This window comes from Macaca nemestrina, chromosome 14 (assembly GCF_043159975.1).
Source record: "Macaca nemestrina isolate mMacNem1 chromosome 14, mMacNem.hap1, whole genome shotgun sequence".
NCBI classification, from domain to species: Eukaryota; Metazoa; Chordata; class Mammalia; order Primates; family Cercopithecidae; genus Macaca; species Macaca nemestrina.
Genome location: NC_092138.1, coordinates 68,112,032 through 68,131,633, shown reverse-complemented (window position 1 = coordinate 68,131,633; position 19,602 = coordinate 68,112,032). Strand labels below are relative to the sequence as shown.

The 19,602-nt window shown below is 45.4% G+C and overlaps 1 protein-coding gene across 1 annotated transcript in view; it reads right to left on the bottom strand.

Annotated features, from left to right (window-relative positions):
• The window catches only part of LOC105477187 (tropomodulin 1), a 92,069-nt gene that overhangs the window by 43,868 nt on the left and 28,599 nt on the right, over positions 1-19,602 (bottom strand). Inside the window, exon 3 of the mRNA XM_011733570.3 lies at positions 3,065-3,221. Within this exon, the coding sequence (XP_011731872.1) occupies positions 3,065-3,221 (157 nt within the window). The remainder of the gene's footprint in view (positions 1-3,064; positions 3,222-19,602) is intronic.

The window sequence follows — 19,602 nt, the reverse complement described above, 5'->3', positions numbered from 1 at the left end:
GGACCTTGATAGAGGTGGTGGTTGCACAATGTTGTGAATTGTTCATTTTTAAATGGATAATTTTATGTTATATAAGTTTTACCTCAATTTATAAAAACCTACACAGCTCACAGTAGCTGTTGATGGAGGATAAGCTGAAGGGAGTGCAGGTGGAGGTACGGAGATGATTAGGAGGTCGGTGTGGGTTCAATACCAGGGTTGTAGTGGTGAAGGTTGAGAGGGAGTGGGAAGCGCATAGATAAATGTCCAGAAAGATATTCCCTAAAATGGGATCAGTGCTTATTTTCAGTGAAGGAAATGATTTTGAATTACTTAGCTTTATTTTGTAAATTGTTTACAGCAAATATCAATTACCTCTATCAGCAAAACACACAACAGAATCATTTGGGGAAAAAATGTATCATAGCTTCTATTAATACCAGATTCCAGGGATCCAGAAAAGAGGAAAACATAAAAGGAAAATAAAATCCCTGAAAAGGAACTCAAGTATTAAAATGACTAAAGCAATGGCTGAGATGAATATTCAATAAATATTTAATACCTGTGGTTTATTATACCCCATAACAGGTTCCTCCAGTGAGGATGGCAACTCTGAGCCACTGAAGAGGTACCTAGACTTCTTCCCTTCATCTTACCAGTGGCACGTGAATGTGATGGCTGGAGCTGCAGCAGCCAGATAGACCATGAGGACAAAGACAGGTTTAGGAGTTGCAGAATGAAAAGCTGGAAAGGGTTGTGATCCACGATGCTAAGCAACATGCCTTGCTAGATCTGGAATGCCTAGGGCGGGATTGATTTGTGTACCGCTCAGACTCCCTTCCCCATCCCTCACACCATCCTCCAGATCCTCCCCTGGGAGGGGTGTGGGTACATGAGGAAGTGGACGACAGCAATGACTCACCTTGCTAGATATCCACCCAGGTCTGCTGCCCATCCCCACTCCCTGCCCTTGTCCTCACCTTCTCTCCTGCCATCCCCTCCAGGATCCCTCTGACCATGCACTCCTTTCAAAATTCAGAAGTTCTATAATCTAGATGCCCCTTAGGCCTCCCTGGACTTCCAGTTTTCAGTGAAACCCGGACTGAGCTCCAAGTCCAGGGTTTGGAATGGCTCGAAGTCCTCTGCACAATGTCTACCCCCTCATTTTATGAAGCAGCTACTTAGTGCCGGGCATTGTGAGAATACAACAGCAATACAGGGGTGCCAGCCACAGATGTGGACCTGGAGCTCACAATGCTTACATTCTTAGGGGTGGAGGGAATGGAAGAGACTGAAAAGAAATAATTAATTACACAATTAATTAATTAGAATTAGTGCTTTCATTCAACAAATATTTAGTAGGTGCCTTCTATGTGCTACAGATTTATTTGGTGCTGGTGATTAACAAGACAAATATGGTCTTTGCACTTGTGTAGCTGGTATTCTAAGGAAGTAGTGCACAAATCTATTAAACATTTATTTAATTTTAGCTTATCCATTCATCCAACAACTCTCTACTCAACCCTACTATATGGCAGGCCTCGCGCTGGCTGCATGCTGGGAGTACCACTTGAGCAAAAACAGCTCAAGTGGTTGCCCTCAGGGAGTTTACAGGCTACTGAGAGAGACAGATGAAAAATAAAGAGATGCTGATAAGATGTGAGTTGCTCTGAAGGACACACACAGGCTCCCATGTTGGAAAATAACCAAGCGGGGGAGTTGGAGAGGGACTGCCTGTCCTGAACAGAGTAGACAGGGATGGTTTCCCTGAAAGAGAAGACTGTACAGTTGAGACCTAAAGGTCAATAACAACTAATACTTAAGTAGCATTCACTTCCTGCCAGATGCTGTTCTAAGCGCTTGACAGAGATCTGAACTCACTTAACCTTCATTACAACCTCCTGAGGCTGGTATTTTCATCATTCCTGTTTTACAGAGAAGGAAATGGAGGCACAGTAGGTTAAAACATTTACATATGTTCACACAGCTAGTAAGTGGTACTGCCAGGATTGCAACTGAAATAGATCTAGCTCCAGGCTGCTTCTGACCATTATATCTTACCGGGCAGGAGGAGCCAGCCATGAAGAAGACAGCATGGAGCTGGGCAGCAGGACCAGCACTCCAGGCATAGGGAGTATATGCAAAGGTCCTGAGGTGGAAAGTTTGAGAAGAGCAGAAGGAGGCCTATGGAACAATGGGATGAGGGGGGTATAGGAGGGGGCAGAGGGTTTGGAGAGCAATGGGAAGTCCCAGAAGAATGGATGATTAGGGAGGCCCTCTCTGTTTGCCTGGGGCCTTCAAGATGGCTTGCCTCAGGCTGGAGCAGAGAGTATAAAGGGACAGATGAAGGAAGGGAAGCTGCAGCTGCCAGAGAGCGGAACTTTGGAGAAAGAGCAGAGAGAATCCGGGTGGAGATGGTTAGTGCATCTCTAGTCCCTGGTTTGCATAGGATGGTCCCTACTTAGGCCTCATGCTTTTTTTGTTTTTGTTTTTGAGATGGAGTCTTACTTTGTTGCCCAGGCTGGAGTGCAATGGTGCAATCTTGGCTCACTGCAACCTCCGCCTCCGTGGTTCAAGCGATTCTCCTTCCTCAGCCTCCTGAGTAGCTGGGACTACAGGCTTGTGCCATGATGTTTGGCTAATTTTTGAATTTTTAGTAGAGACAAGGTTTTTACCATGTTGGCCAGGCTGGTCTCAAACTCCTGACCTCAGGTGGTCTGCCTGCCTGAGTCTCCCAAAGTCCTGATGTCATTATTAACAGTTTCTTCTTGACTCTCAAAACTGTCTAGGTTTGCATTTAAAAAAAAAAAAATCAGGACATCCTAGTGAGAGAGGGTTTAGGGAAAAGTTTTGCTGATTTGAGTGGATAGGAGTCTTTCCTCAGTCTACCCCCAAAACTTCATGAAATCTACATCATCCCTAGATGCTTTTGAAGTTGGGTTTGGGTGTTTTGGCCAGGCAGGGATGAGGACAAGGAGGCCCAGTCACATTTGGCCCAACACAGGGCCTGGCAGGGCCTGGCATACAGTCGGCACTCAGTGGTGCATGGGGAGTGGCATATTATAACAGCAACATTGTTCAGTACCTCGTTTCTCCCCTGTGTAGGGGACCAGATCTTCTCGGTCCTTAAACTCCTTTGCTTGCTTTTCCAAGTGATCCAAGAGCTCCTCTCTTTTAAAGGGGCCCGTGGGCGCCTTGGTGGTCTGATCCTTCTGCCTCAGGCCTGCAGGCAGCAGTGCATTCTACAGTGGAGGTTGTGGGGGGCAGGAGAGAGAGAAAGAGAGAGAGAGAAAGAGAGAGTGGTCAACTGCTGAAGACTTGCACTTCTCCAGAAACTCATCATCGAACAGCAGGGACCTCAGAGCTCATGGAATCCATGGTGTCCCTCATTTTACATGTAAGGAATCTGAAACCCCAGGACGGGGAGGGACTTGCCTAAGGTCAAAGGCAGACGAGGGGCAGAGAGAGGCTAGGACTCAGGTCTCTCAATCCTCCAGCGCATCCCTGCCTCTAACATTTTTGAATGAGAGGAGGTGAGGGGTCAAGCAAGGCAGCCGACTCCAGCCTGAGCACAGAGGGCACTGAAAGAGCATCTGTTGAGTGATGAATATGATTGAGTTGTTGTTTGGATGCATAAAGATATTTACAGGAGCTGAGTATCAAGTGGTTGGAGAGAGACGAAACCAAAAGGGGGTTGAGCTGGGGCCCTGGATGGAGAATCAGGCAGGAAGAGGCAGACCAAAAAAAAAATAGCTGGAGAAAGGCCCAGGAAAGCAGTGAGGTGAGCAGTGCCCTGCAGAGCTAAGAGGCGGACAGGGCATGCTTTCTGGCCACAGCCCCTGCTGGCTCTACCCGCTGTCTTCTAACCTCCTGACGGGTCTGTGCTCACGACACACTGGTGGTTAAATATTTTGAACGTCGCCCTTGGAGATGGGTATCTCAAGAAACATAACATCAACCAATTGTTCCCTTCTCTTCTTCAAACATAAGCAGGCTTCTAGGTGTGGGCTTACTGCTAAAGCAGATTCCTATTAGGGGGGATTGGAGTTACCCTCATGGGCTTCACTTTAACTCAGCCCCTGGTACCTTAGGGAGTCAAAGAAGTTTACAGCTGCAAGGATGCTTGGAGACCATCTAGTACATACGCTCTCCCATTAGGGGAGACTGAGGCCCGGAGCAAGGAAAGATTTGCCCAAGGAGTTTCAGGACAGATCTAGAACAAAAACCAGCGTTCTTCTTCAGATCTACAGGAGCAGGATAATCTTCATTTCTAATCGTTGTGCGCTCCCGGTTCCCTGCATTTGCAGAGCTAGTGGGGAATACATGGGCGGCTGGTATGGGGAGAACATCACCCAAAAGATATGCACCTTCAAACTGACTAAACTGAAGTCATTCCACCTCCAACCTCTTTGTTTTTTGTTTTTTGGTTTTTTTTGAGATGGACTCTCGCTCTGTTGCACCCAGGCTGGAGTGCCGTGGCGCGATCTCGGCTCACTGCAACCTCTGCCTCCCGGGTTCAAGCGATTCTCCTGCCTCAGCCTCCTGAGTAGCTGGGATTACGGGGGCCCGACACCACGCCCGGCTAATTCTTTGTATTTTTAGTAGAGACGGGGTGTCACCATATTGGCCAGGCTGATCTTGAACTCCCGACCTCAAGTGATCTGCCCACCTCGGCCTCCCAAAGAGCTGGGATTACCATTCCCAGCCCCACTTCCAATCTTTGTACCATCAAAATGCAGTCACTCTCACAAACTCCAAATTCTTTTCTGAAACCCACCTCTGTGAGGGGAATGTTATTAGGCATGAAGATCACTGTGTGCCTGGCACATAGAGGGATACAGCTTGGGAGGGAATACTACTGTTTAAGGAATCCTTTTTTTTTTTTTTTTTTTTTTTGAGACAGAGTCTCTCTCTGTCCCTCTGTCACCCAGGCTGGAGTGCAGTGGCATGATCTCAGCTCAATGCAACCTCCATCTCCCAGGTTCAAGCAATTCTTCTGCCTCAGCCTCCCGAGTAGCGGGGACTACAGACACACACCACCACACCTGGCTAATTTTTGTACTTTTAGTAAAGACGGGGGGCTTCACCATATTGGCTAGGCTGGTCTTGAACTCCTGACCTCATGATCCACCCGTCTCGGCTTTCCTAAGTGCTGGGATTACAGGCATGAACCACCACGCCCGGCCTAACTAATGCATCATTTTTTAAAAGGTGTAGTATGCTTAACACCACAGTGCTGTTTCAGTAAGAGTCGTGGCTGTAAGATCAGGAGACCGGGGTATGATCCTGCCTCTGGGAGGGCTGTAAGTGAGCAGGGCCCAGACAGCACAGAGCCCGGACAGACAGATAATGGGCTTGGCAGGTGGTGCTGGTGTACTTGCAGACAGATTTAGGCCACGGATCAAAAGAGACACTGGGAGTTGGAGCTTTTAATGAGAGGATAGTAGGTAGAAAGTCAAGGCCTGACTGACTTTGGGGTGGGGGGGTATCAGGAACATAAGTGATGCTTCACACATCCCAGTTTTCCTTAAGCAGCAGTTCTCAAGTATTATCCACCATGATAGGCAGGACAGGTGATGCTCCCAGGTGAGCCATGCTTCTGTGGGCATGTCCCAGGTTTGATGGGACTTCCTGTAGCTAGCTGTGTGTGCCCACGCTTTCTCTTCCACAGCAGGGAGCTTACTGTGATGCCAGAGAATGAGACAATACCTCACTGCCCTGCAAACATCAATGTGTGACTGCCCATAATGAATAATCCAGTCTTTGTGACATGCCTGCACTTCACATTTGACCCTACATCAGGCTTAAGCCTTGACTTGGAGTAATAATGATCCAACTACACAATCTTGGGCAAGTCCCCTCAATCTCATCGTGCCTCAGTTTCCATGGCTGTAAAATGCAAATAATGAGAGTTGCTGTCTCATAGAGTGGTTGAGAAAATTAAACTAGATAATGCAGAAAGTGTGCTTAGCACAGCGCCTAACACAGTGAACGGTCAGAAATGGTTACTTATATATGTTTAGCAGGGAATGCATTATCCAAGGATAAATGCAAAAAACTAAAATGCACAATTATAAAATGAATTAAGCACTGAAAGCAAGTGCTCATGCTTCTTAATGATCCCCACAGGGAAGGCCTACAGATTTTCATTACCATGAAGGGTTTTAATGGCAGTGAGATGCTGGGGCATGTTCTAGCCCCAGAAAGGCTAAGTATTGCGATAGAAGAAATTCAGGGGTTGTAACTGAGGGGAGAAGGGTTTGCAAACTCTCATCTCTTTTCGAATCTATCTGGTAGAGGCCACGGATTTAGTTAAGTACAGTTTCTCAACCTCAGCACAACTGACATTCTGGGCTGGATACTTCCTTGTCGTGGAGGCCGCTCTACCCACTGGAGATTGTTTAGCAGCCTCTCTGCTCTCTATCTCCTAGATTCTAGTAGCACTGTCCCCCCAGTTGTGACAACCAAAAGTGTTGCCAAACATTGCCACATTTCTTTTATTTTCTTTCCTTCCTTCCTTCCTTCCTTCCTTCCTTCCTTCCTTCCTTCCTTCCTTCCTTCCTTCCTTCCTTCCTTCTTTCTTTCTTTCTTTCTTTCTTTCTTTCTTTCTTTCTTTCTTTCTTTCTTTCTTTCTTTGTCTGTCTGTCTGTCTGTCTGTCTTTTTTGAGATGGAGTCTCACTTTGCTGCCCAGGCTGGAGTGCAGTGGTGTGATCTTGGCTCACTGCAACCTCTGCCACCCCAGTTCAAGCAATTCTCCTGCCTCAGCCTCCCGAGTAGCTAGGACTACAGATGTCTGCCACTACGCCTGGCTAATTTTTGTATTTTTAGTAGAGGCAGGGTTTCACCATATTGGTCAGACTGGTCTTGAACTCCTGACCTCAGGTGATCCACCGGCCTCGGCCTCCCAAAGTACTGGAATTATAGGCATGAGCCTTCGTGCCCAGCCACCAAATTTCATTTGAGGGGCAAAATTGCCCCTGATTGAGAACCACTGCATTAAACAAAAAGTCATATAATTATTACATGTTATATAATAAAGATGTTTTTAATGTATTTCAAAAATATTATTTACATAACATAAAAATATGGCTTCATTTATTCAAGTTTTTATTGAAAGCAGTTGATTTACAAAAACAAAACTATCAAAGGCCTTTTCTAATAACTCTAAGCTTATTACACTTTTAAAGTAAATATTGAGAATATCAGCCTCATTAGAGGTTAAAATTTGTTTTCTTTCTATTAAATGGTATGTTTAACAAAATATCACATGATTGTCAGTAAAACCAAAGATAGTTGCATATTTTTGAACTCCTGACTGTTTATCACACTAACTCGTTTTCAAAAACAGCATGTGATCTCCCATTATATATAAAAATTAACTCAAAGTGAATCAAAGACCTAGATATAAGAACTAAACTATAAAACATCTGAAAGAAAACATAGGCATAAAATCTTTCTGACTCTCGATTAGGTAATGGTTTCTTAGATAAGATATCAAAGTGATAAGCAACGAAATAAAAAAGTGGATTACTTGGACTTCATCAAAATTAAAAACATTTGTGCTGTGAAGGACACTAGTGAGAAGACAATCCACAGATTGGGAGGAAATATTTGCAAATCATGTATCTCATAAGAGTCTCATATCTGGAATACATAAAAATCTCTTATAACTCAATAGTATATGACAAATAACCCAATTTAAAAATGGGCCAGGCGTGGTGACTCACACCTGTAATCCTAGCACTTTGGAAGGCCGAGGCAGATGGATCACCTGAGGTCAAGAGTTCGAGACCAGCCTGGCCAACATGGTGAAATGCTGTCTCCACTAAAAATACAAAAATTAGCCGGGCATGGTGGTGCATGCCCGTAATTCCAGCTACTCAGGAGGCTATGGTATGAAATATGTTGGCACTCTGGAGGCAGAGGTTGTAGTGAGCTGAGATCATGCCACTAGATTCCAGCACAAGCAACAGAGTGAGACTATCTCAAAAAAATAAATAAATAAAAATTTAAAAATAATAAATAAAAAATAAAAATGGTCAAGTTGCTGGGCACAGTTGCTCATGCCTATAATCCCAGAACTTTTGGGAGGCTGAAGCAGGCAGATCACCTGAGGTCAGGAGTTCAAGACCAGCCTGGCCAACATGGTGAAACCCCATCTCTACTAAAAATACAAAAATTAGCAGGGCATGGTGGCACAAATCTGTAGTCCCAGCTACATGTGAGGCTGAGGCAGGAGGATCTTTTGAACTTGGGAGGCAGAGACTGCAGTGAGCTGAGACTGCGCCAATGCACTCCAGCCTGGGTGACAGAGCTCCATCTCAAAAAACTAAAACTAAAAATAAATAAATTTTAAAAAATGGGTAAGTGATCTGGATAGACATTTTTCCAAAGATTATGTAAAAATGACCAAAAAGCTCATGAAAAAATGCTCAATATTATTATCCATTGGGGAAATTCAAATCAAATCTAGAATGAGATACCATTTCATAGCCAGCAGGATGGCAATAATAAAAAAAACACAGATAATAACAAGTATTGATGAGAATATAGAGAAACTAGAACTCTCATACACTGCTGGTAGGAATGTAAAATGATGGCCGGGCGCGGTGGCTCAAGCCTGTAATCCCAGCACTTTGGGAGGCCGAGATGGGCGGATCACGAGGTCAGGAGATCGAGACCATCCTGGCTAACACAGTGAAACCCCGTGTCTACTAAAAAATACAAAAAACTAGCCGGGCGAGGTGGCGGGCGCCTGTAGTCCCAGCTACTCAGGAGGCTGAGGCAGGAGAATGGCGTAAACCCGGGAGGCGGAGCTTGCAGTGAGCCGAGATCCGGCCACTGCACTCCAGCCTGGGCAACAGAGCGAGACTCCGCCTCAAAAAAAAAAAAAAAAAAAGGGAATGTAAAATGATAAAACCTTTTTGGAAAATAGTTGTGCAATTTCTCAAAAAGTTAAACATAAAGTTATCATATGATGTAGCAATTCTGCTCCTTGGTGGAAAAGAACTGAAGATGTATGTCCAAGCAAATGCTTGTACATGAATGTTCATAACAGCATTATTAATGATAACTAAAGTGTGAACGAGTCTAATGTTCACCAGCTAATGAATGGATAAACCAAATGTGGTATATCCATACAACTGAATATTATTCAGCTATGAAAAGAAATGTAGTATTACAACATGAATGACCCTTGAAAACATCATACTAAGTATAAGAAGCCAGATACAAAAGGCCATGTATTATACGATTCCATATAATATATGATATGTACAGAACAGTCAAATCTGTAGAGACAGAAAGTAGATTAGTGGTTGCCTAGGACTGGTGTTATGGACTGGAATGTTTGCCTCCAATTCATATGTTGAAGCCGTCACCCCCAGAGTGACTATAATTGGAGACAGGGCCTGTAAGGAGATAATTAAAGTCAAATGAGGTCATAAGGGTGAAACCCTGATCTGATAGGATTGATGTTCCTATAAGAAGAGATGCCAGAGAGCTGCTGCAACACCTCCTTCCCCAACCAGTCACCATGAAAACACACAGACGGAAGCTGCTCCTTGACCAGAAACTGACCCCTCAAGACCCTGATCTGGGACTTCTAAGCCTCTGGAATTGTGCAAAAATAAGTTTCTGTTGTTTAAGCCACCTAGTCTGTGGTATTTTGTTAGAGCAGCCTGAACAGGCTAATACAGCTGGGAAGGTTGAAGGGAGATGGACAGTGACAGCTAATGGGCATGAGGTTTCTTTCTGAGGTGATGAAAATGTTCTAAAATTGATCACGATGCTTATACGACTCTGTGAATATGCTAAAAGAACAAATGGTGCTTTTTTTTTTTTCTTTTTCTTTTTTTTTTTTTTTGAGACGGAGTCTTGCTCTGTCACCCAGGCTGGAGTGCAGTGGCGTGATCTTGGCTAACTGCAAGCTCTGCCCCACCGGGTTCACGCCACTCTCCTGCCTCAGCCTCCTGAGTAGCTGGGACTACAGGCACCTGCCACCACGCCTGGCTAATTTTCTGTATTTTTAGTAGAGACGGGGTTTCACCCTGTTAGCCAGGGTGGTCTCAATCTCCTGACTTCATGATCCACCTGCCTCAGCCTCCCAAAGTGCTGGGATTACAGGCGTGAGCCACCACACCTGGACTGAATGGCGCATGTTAAGTGGATGATTGTATACTATGTGAATTGTATCTCAAAAAAGCTATCATTTTTTAAATGGCATATGTTATCTATGGGAGAATGATAAAAGTGGCTAATGCAGTAACTGCACCAAATGGTCATGGAATGCTGAGGACAGAAAACTCTTCATGTGCCAGTGGTTCATGGTGATGCTGAGACTGACCAGGCTAGAGCTGGCCAAATTTCAAATGGTGCCTGTTTTACAATGTAATTTACCTTATGATGTAAATTAGTTGTGGATAAGTTAAATGAACCTGAAGATATTGCCATAGAGCTCTCACAATTATTAGAACCTAATACTGACTCTCAGACCCGGGCTACCCAATAGGTGGGGAAAAGAGTTCCCACAACCATTCTGTTGTTGGCTCTGACCAGGAGAGTATTTGGTGATCACGTATGCATAGAAAAGCACCTCTCATTCCCTTATTTCTTATTCATTCAATAAACATCTGCTAAATGAATGCTATGTGTCTAGGCAGTGTGTTAAGAGGTAGGGCTATGACCCCACAAAGAGAAATTTAAAAATTTGGAGTAACCAGGGAGATGAGAGGTGAATGGAGAAAGTAGTGTAAGATCAGAGAAAAGTTTTTCTTTGTTGATCTTTTTTTGTTGTTTTGTTTTGTTTGTTTGTTTTGCTTTGTTTTGTTTTTGAGATGGAGTCTGGCTCTGCTGCCCAGGCTGGAGTGCAGTGGTGCTATCTCAGCTCACTGCAACCTCCACCTCCCAGGTTCAAGTGATTCTTCTGCCTCAGCCTCCTGAGTAGCTGGTATTATAGGTGCACGCCACCATGCCTCGCTATTTTTTTTTTTTTTGTATTTTTAGTAGAGATGGGTTTCACCATGTTGGCCAGTCTGGTCTTGAACTCCTGACCTTGTGATCCACCCACCTTGGCTTTCCAAAGTGCTGGGGTTACAGGCATGAGCCACCGCGCCTGGTCTAGAGAAAAAGCTTAATTACACATACACTAAATACATGGTAATCAAGATCCTAAAGGGAGGGGAAGGTCTACTTTACTGAAGCAAGGAAGAATCTATAACAAGCCTATAAATTGCATTTAAAGGTACACTTTCATGGTGCCTGTGGGAAATTAAACTCATTTAACCTATAAGGAATTTAAATCTCAATCTTAAAATGTGCACAGGATAAATTTGCTGGGCAAGTGGTTTTTTTGTTGTTGTTGTTTTTTTTTTTTTTTGTCGTTAGTTCAAAGGGAAGCATCAGTCTGACTCCACCAAAGCAGCCATCAATTTATTAGGGGCACTGAAAGTCACATGCACTTGTCACACAAACATCCTTACCCCAAAGACAGGTTGTGAGCTTTGTATATAGGAGTCTGAGGAAATCTCTATGTCCTATTTAACAATTGGAAATTTGCTCATCTGAGGAGGGCAGTGATTAACACCTGGATGATCTTTTTATCATTACCCGACAGGAAATCTAGTGCGGGTTTTAAGAGGAGGAAATTCTAGATTATCTCTCATCTTAAGCTAAAATTATATAATAGCTGTGAGTTACCTGGGAGTGGTGGGGACTGGGGCACACTGGAGTGTTCATGCCTCCACACTACCCAGCTCCAGCGAACTGTTGACATGTAGGAATGTGGATGTTGTTATTTGATCTGCTCATTTTTTGTATGAAATCTCTTGATTTTAAAATATTGACATATAGTCCAAATATTTTAAAAACAATGTTCAGGCCAAATAAAACATATCTGCTAGGCAGACTCGGCCCATAAACTGCCATTATGCCACATCTGATCTAAGGTTCCTAGCAAACTAAAATTCCATGTAAGAAAGCCAAAATATTCATTCATTTGTTTCACGAATATTTACTGTGTATCCTGCCCATATCAGGTGTTGGGCTAGAGAAAGCAAGAGGTATACACATAGGTTTTAAATTTAGAATTTTTAAAATTTTGAAAATACAAGGTTTAATTTGTTCTTGAAAATGACTATAGAGGCGGAAATTTGGCAACCTTTCCTGTATTCAGTTCCCAACTCTTAATTTTTAAAATGGCGACTTCCCCTTAAATGTTGTAGAATTAAAACTCGGATGTGCAGCTTGGCAGGCTAACATTGCAGTCTAATTTTCACACCCACACTCTGGAGTCCAGTTTTTCAAAGGACAATGGAAACTTGGACAGATCCTTAACTGTGCCATTAGGAGCTCTAACACCCTGCAAACAGGTGCCAGTAAAGCTAAATATCAAGTATCCGCACAGTTATCATTGCTATAGATAGGGCTTCGTGAGAAGTCATCCTGGCTAGAACCTTGTGGGCTTGTTCAGATGTGCACACAGAGGCAACACACATGCACACACACGTACACATACACGCACACAGATGTACACACACACAATCACACATGTGCACACACATGTGCACACATGCATGAACACACACAATGCATTAAAAGGATCATAGATTCCTGGCAGCTCAGAAATATAAAGCCCTAAGAGATCCTCTAGACCAATGATTTTTTTCATTTTCCAGTGGGGAAACTGAGGCATAGAAAACTGAAGTCACTGGCCCAAAGTCACATAGCTTGTTAGCCTCACAGCTGGGAAGGCTGAGCTTACATAAAAATGACACCGTATATAATTAGCATGTATATATATTAGCATGGTCAAGGATCTATATAACTATCTTCAGACTGGTGGCTCACCATGCATAAAACCTTTCAAAACCCTTAACCTGGTTCTTCACAGTGACAAAAAACAAGGAATTTTTATCACTTTTCCTAAATACATCAGCTATATCTAAGGACGAGGGAATACAAAACGTGACCCCTGGGTCTGGGCTCTGGGGTCCCAGGTTCCTATTCTGTGACTGAATTACACACAGCTTCTTGGAAGAGGACAGGACAGGTGGTACAACCTCTTTATCAGGGATTGGAAGAGGCCAAGGGCCGAGGAAGGGAGGAGCCTCGCCTGAGGTCATACACTGGACCGAGAGCCCGGGACTCTTGACTTGCATCCCACAGAAAACTTTCCATCCCACCTGACTGCCGTCCTCTGGGAACAGATCCTGGAAACCAGATGTGGCCGCACGTGAGAGCCAGGTCTCCTCCCCAAGTGTTAGAAAGCCAGCTCTCCACTCCCCTGCTTATCAAATGAGTCTCAGTGTACACATGGAGAAACCGAGGCCCAGGGGCACTGGGGAACTGTCCCAGGGTAGCAGTGAAACCAAAGTGGCCTCACTTTTCAAACTTCCAGCTGACTCCTCTTCCCTCCTCCCATTTCAAACAATTTAACCTAAGTGTGCCCTAGACGCCCACCCGCCTCCACATCAGGCCAGGCCACGCCAGGGCAAACCTTTCACAGGCCAGCAGCTCCCCTAGTTGCCTTTTACAAGGGATTTGACTGGAAAACAAAAGTTTTTAACTGGCTTGAGGATTTATTTTCCAGTTATCTGCCAGGTCTGTTTCTCCTTACGTAAAACTTAGGCACTTATGGTCCCGTCCCGATATACAGAACTCTGCCTCTGCATTACTGGCCAGCAGCTTCCAGATCCCACTGGAAATGATTCAGTGGAGCACTCTTCTCACATACTTTAGCCTGAGAGCGTGACAGGGACAGTGGGGTGAGCCCACTCTTGCCCCAGTCACAGCGTCTTGATGTTACAAAGGGACCAGTAGGATCCAAACCTCTAAGAGCCCCACCCCCTCCAGACACAGCCTCTGCCCCAACACACACACTCTGGGACTCTTCCTCTCCCTCTTTGCTTTCTCTCCACAAAGAGCTAGGCCTTTGGCTCAGCTGCCCTGACCTTGATGCAGGGCTGGTGAAACTCAATAACTGCCATTTCCCCAGTCAACTTTATAGGGCATTAATGCCGACGTCCAAAGGCACTCCTGTAGCCCAAACCCAGTAATTGCTTGTGGTGGTACCTATTTATCATAGCAGCATGGTCTCTCTCTGGTATTCACAGTACAAGCTGGGGACAAACCTTCCCTCCCTGGCTTTCCCCTAATCCTCCTTTCCTGCCTCATGTGCAGGGAAAATGTTCCATGTTCCTGTTGCGCTGGGGACTGGGTGTCCTGAAACAATGACGGTGTGATCCCAGCCCAGAGAGGCTCGCAGCCACAGGGGAGATACACATCTCAGTGGTGTGGTCACCTTACTCAGCCCCAGGCTTCCTGGAGGAGGTGGTCCTGAACTGAGTCTGAGGGGCCAGGGAGGAGCCAGCCAAGTGAGGAGAGGGAGTGGAGGGGCATTGCAGGGAGAGAGAAAGCACGGTGCAGCAGAAGCCCAGAAGATGAGGGTGGCATGGCCTGCTAGGGGAGGCATTAGGATCTGAGGCTGCAGTGTTCCGAAATGTCTCCTCCCATGGGCATCACCCTTGTTCCAGCCCCTGTGACTCTTGCCGGGACCACCAGAGCAGGCTCCTGGCTGGTTCCCTGCTTCAGGTGTCTCCACCTCTGCTCCTTAGACGCCACCGACATGTACACCTGATCACATCGCTCCCCAGCATATTCATAAATGCCCAACCACTTCCCTGACCTACGGAACCTCGACCAATTCATCAGCCAGGCATGAAGAGCTTTTCATGATTTGACTCCAACCTACTCCCACCTCTCCAGCCTCCTGAGCCTCTTCCCTTCATCAAGTAGCCCATGTTCTAGCCACTCCAGGTTGCTCCACATTCCACAGCCACGCCCTGCACTCTCCCACTGACGTGCCTTTGCTCAGGCTGTGCCTTCCACCTGGAATTCCGTCACTCCAGCTCCCCTGCATTAATCTTTCAAAGCCCTTCCCTGGGGCACCCTGTTCAGCCTTTGCAGGGTTCTCCATACTGATCTGGTGAATCTTGCTCCAAACTCCCCTAGGCATGTTGCCAGTTCTTGTATAATGCTCATCTTACTCTGTGAAGCATATCTATGCTGTATGTCTCTCCCCAAGGATACCGGGTGCCCCTCACGGGCCAGCTGGGATATATCTTAGTCTTGTCTGAATCCCCAGCACCAAGCCCTGAATGCTAAGAGAATGTGGTCTGAGTTGTCCACAGTCACACAACACTGATGCTCCAGTTGGGAACAGGGTGGTAAGACTTGGACTCCCCTCAGGCCCACGTCGCTTCTGCTATCCCAAGCCATTGGCTTTTCCACCCAGCTGCTGTCCCCAAGTGGGTTTTGGGGAGAGGGACATATTATGAAAGGTGTCAGAGTTGGGGAGTGTCTAGGATGAGACCAAAGTTCACTGTTGTGGGTTTTAGGAAGTGCCAATCTAGAAAGTGAGATCTTTACAATGCTTTCTTTAAGGACCTAGATTTGGTTAAATTCCTGCCAACTCCTCTCAATCCACCTCAGGGCTTTCAGCAGAGCAGAACATCAGGCCATCACACTAGTGAACTCACAGTGATAGACTCCAAATCATCCCTGATTCCAGCTTCCCTTTCTTTAGCAATAAAAGAAAGCCTCCACCTTTTAGTTGAGCTCTTGGCTGCTCAGATTAAAGGCTACACTTCGCAGGCTCCCTTGCAGCTAGGTTGAGTCATATAATTAAGTTCCAGGCAATTATATGAGAAGTGTCCAGTGGCAATTTCTGGTAACTTTCCTTAAAAGGGACTTGAATGATGGCTTTTCTCCTTTCTTTTATCCCTCCCCGCTCTCTACCCCTTTTTCTCTATTTGGATGCCTGGAATGTGGCTATTATGGCTATAGGGCTAAATCTTAAAATGGCAGAAAGATGAGCTGGACAGAGTCTAGGACTCTGAGAAGTCTGGGCAGCTGAGCTGCATCCCAGCCCTAGATTGCCTACCTGTGGACTTTTACTTGAGGGATGGATAAAACACTGCACAAATCACATTTCTCTGAGTCTCTGTTACTTGTAGCGAAGCTGCACCCTACCTGATAACCTGGGTTCTCAGCCAAGGGCTGTGAGGCCACAGATGGGGCACTGGTGCTCTCTAGTTTTGGATTCCCTATCTGTAAAATGAGGGTTAAGAGCCCTTTTATCTTGAAACCTCAGAATAAAGGTTTAACTCCATACAGAAGCAGCTTCTTGCTAGTCAGTTTTACCATCACTGGGTATGATCATTCACTTTCATTCAACTGAACAGACACTGCATTATGCCCTCTGCCAGGGCAGTCACATCTGGTTGTGCAGGTTGCGCACTGCACTAAGCCAAGGACATGATTCACTCTCTAGTCTATGTGAACAGTGTCTCCTGGAGTACAGCGTGCAACTTGCACAACTATACCTGGCTGCACTGTATCTGTGGCCATACAGTATGGTTCCAGTCTCAAAAAACTTAGATTCTAGTGGACAAATCATATACTCAGGCTCACATTTATTAAGGACCACCATGTGCTAGGCACTGGGCTAGGTGCTTTTCATCTAATCATACATGTATATGTTTGTGTATGTGTCTATTTTTTATGCTAAAACAAACATCTGCCATAGGAGGTAGAACCAGAGCTGCAAACTGAGAGGCCTACAGGCAAATTAAATGCTAACACTCGGTTGGGTTTGTTTGGCCTGTGCATTTAAATGAGCTATCAGCATTTTAAAATAAGGAGCTTACACATTTTTTAAAAATCCAGATTTCCAACATCTCTGGAAACATTAGGTGATGTGGTAATACCAGGTCTGCACTCTCATACTGGCAACAATTAGTGGAGCTGAAAATGGTGGGCCCTTTAGACAAACTCCCATTTGCCTCAGTCCCCACCACTCCCTGTTGCCTCTGACACAGAGGCCAAGGTCAGTTACTACATAGCACTGGTTTTGCAGTTGCTTTTATTTCTGAAAATGTAGATGGTAAGTGAAAATTTTCTTACATATACATATCTTTAAAAAGTGAGAAAGTAATAGATAAGCCAAGATGACCACATGGCTCAAGAAAACTGATGCATCTTCCTTCCTTCATGTAGGTCACTTACATGACATTGTGGGTACTCGGTTTGCTGCCTCCCAGTAGAAAGCGCTCAGTAGAGTGGCAGCGATGGTGAATAGAAAGGGAGACAGAAAGGCAGGGTTTAAACTTTATCTGTAGTGATTTCTTTTTTTTTTTTTTTAAGAATGATCAGAACCAAATAAGGCAAAATGTTAACATTTGCTAAATTCAGATGATGAGAACATAGGTATATACTGTACTCTCCTATGCGTTTACAATGTTTCCTATTCAACATGTCAAAATCAAAAAGGAAACAGCTCAGTGTCCTCAGGGCGGAGCAGGTGCTGTGCTAGGGGTGTGAAGGTGAAAGAGTCTAAAAGTCTTCCGAGGGAGGGGAGGAAAGGTCAAGCCTTGAAAAATGGGAGGAAGTGAGGGGCTTCAGGTCAAGGAGGTTCCCCAGCCAGAGGAGGGGTTGGGAGGGGTGGTCATGGGTCCAGAGGGCAGAGGATGGGATGGGGACACACAGACGCCTGGCCTGACTTGCCCTCACCCCGCCAGGCCCGTCCTCGTCTCCGTGCACGGCCGGCAGTGTTTCTAAGGATGTGTGCCTATTTTTAGAGGAGAGATTTATTTCTTTCCATTTCAACTGTTTACTTCTGTCCTGGGCTTGCGATTCTGCCGGTTTGTGTTACAAAGGAGAATCACGGCCCTGTGGACCAAATTTGTCTGCTTCCTGGATGGCCAAGAGTGTCTTTGCCTTAAAGGATATGAATTAGGACACGAGTAGGATGATTTTGTGATCGTCTGATGGGAAGCCATGTGGAGTGACAGGAAGTACCAGGTGGGCGCCTTGGCTCTGCCGCTGACTTGCTGTGTGACCTTGAACGAGTCCTTTCCCGTCTTTCCACTTCAGGGTTTTGTTGATGCTTGGATGTTTCATCAGTGAAATGGTAATAATGACACCTCACAGGATGGTATGAGGATTTGATGAAATACAGAAAACACCAAGTGTGTCCAGGACAGACTCCAAAATCAGGCTTTCTCTACCGGGTACCACATACGTAGATGCCTGGTGGGGTACCGTTAGATGATTTCTAAGTGTCCTTGGAGCTCTGGGATTCTCCAGTTCTGTTTTCCATTATTTCATCCTGCAATTCATGGCCCTTTGTTCTCAGAACTCTTTTTTTTTTTTTTTTTTTTCGAGACGGAGTCTCGCTATGTCGCCCAGGGTGGAGTGCAGTGGCTGGATCTCAGCTCACTGCAAGCTCCGCCTCCCGGGTTTTTACGCCATTCTCCTGCCTCAGCCTCCCGAGTAGCGGGGACTACAGGCGCCCACCACCTTGCCCGGCTAGTTTTTTGTATTTTTTAGTAGAGACGGGGTTTCACCGTGTTATCCAGGATGGTCTCGAACTCCTGACCTCGTGATCCGCCCGTCTCGGCCTCCCAAAGTGCTGGGATTACAGGCTTGAGCCACCGCGCCTGGCCTCTTTTTTTTTTTGAGATGGAGTCTTGCTCTGTCACCCAGGCTGGAGTGCAGTGGTGTGATCTTGGCTCACTGCAACCTCTGCCTCCCAGGTTTCAAACAATTCTCCTGTCTCAGCCTCTCAAGTAGCTGGCATTACAGGTGCACACCACCACGCCTAGCTAATTTTTGTATTTTAAGTAGAGACAGGGTTTCTCCATGTTGGCCAGGCTGATTTCGAACTCCTGACCTCAAGTAATCTGCCTGCCTTGGCCCCAAAAAGTGCTGAGATTATAGGTGCGAGCCACTGAACCCGGCCTGTTCTCAGAACTCTTGACACATTATGGACTAAGGAAGGCAGCATCTGTCTGAATTGTATCAATAGCTGTGTGATTCTGGGCACCTATTTCTTTATCTACAGAATGACATTAACCTCATCCTATGAGGATCAATCTTGTAAGATCCTTGTAAATATTTTATGAAATGATGCCCATAAAATGCTTAGCATAGCACCTGGCATGTAAGAACACCTTAGCAGAGGTTGGGTGCAGTGGTTCACATCTGTAATCCCAGCACTGTGGGAGGCCGAGGCAGGTGGATCACCTGAGGTCAGGAGTTCGAGACCAGCCTGGCCAATATGGTGAAACCCCATCTCTACTAAAAATACAAAAATTAGCCAGGCCTGGTGATGCACACCTGTAATCCCAGCTACTCGGGAGGCTGAGGCAGGAGAATCACTTGAACCTGGGAGGCGGAAGCTGCAATGAGCAGAGGTCACGCCATTGCACTCCAGCCTGGGCAACAAGAGTGAAACTCTGTCTCAAAAAAACAAAAACAAACAAACAAAAATACCAACAAAAAACACCTTGGTAGAAAATGATGGTTATTATTATTCAGGCTTTGCAGAGGGTCTGTTGTTTTCCATTATTGTCTGTATGGTTATATGGTGTTGAGATTCCTGACAGCTGACTTTAAAATCAACTCTTAGGACCCAGTTTCTTTACAAGGTTGAATTATCTCTACCATCTTCTCTCCTGCGAATATTTTGAGCCTTTTACTGAGACAGTTTAAAAAATGTTCTGCCTTTTCCCCAAAGCCTCGTTAACAATCAATATTTACGGTTAAATTCCTTGTGTTGGTGG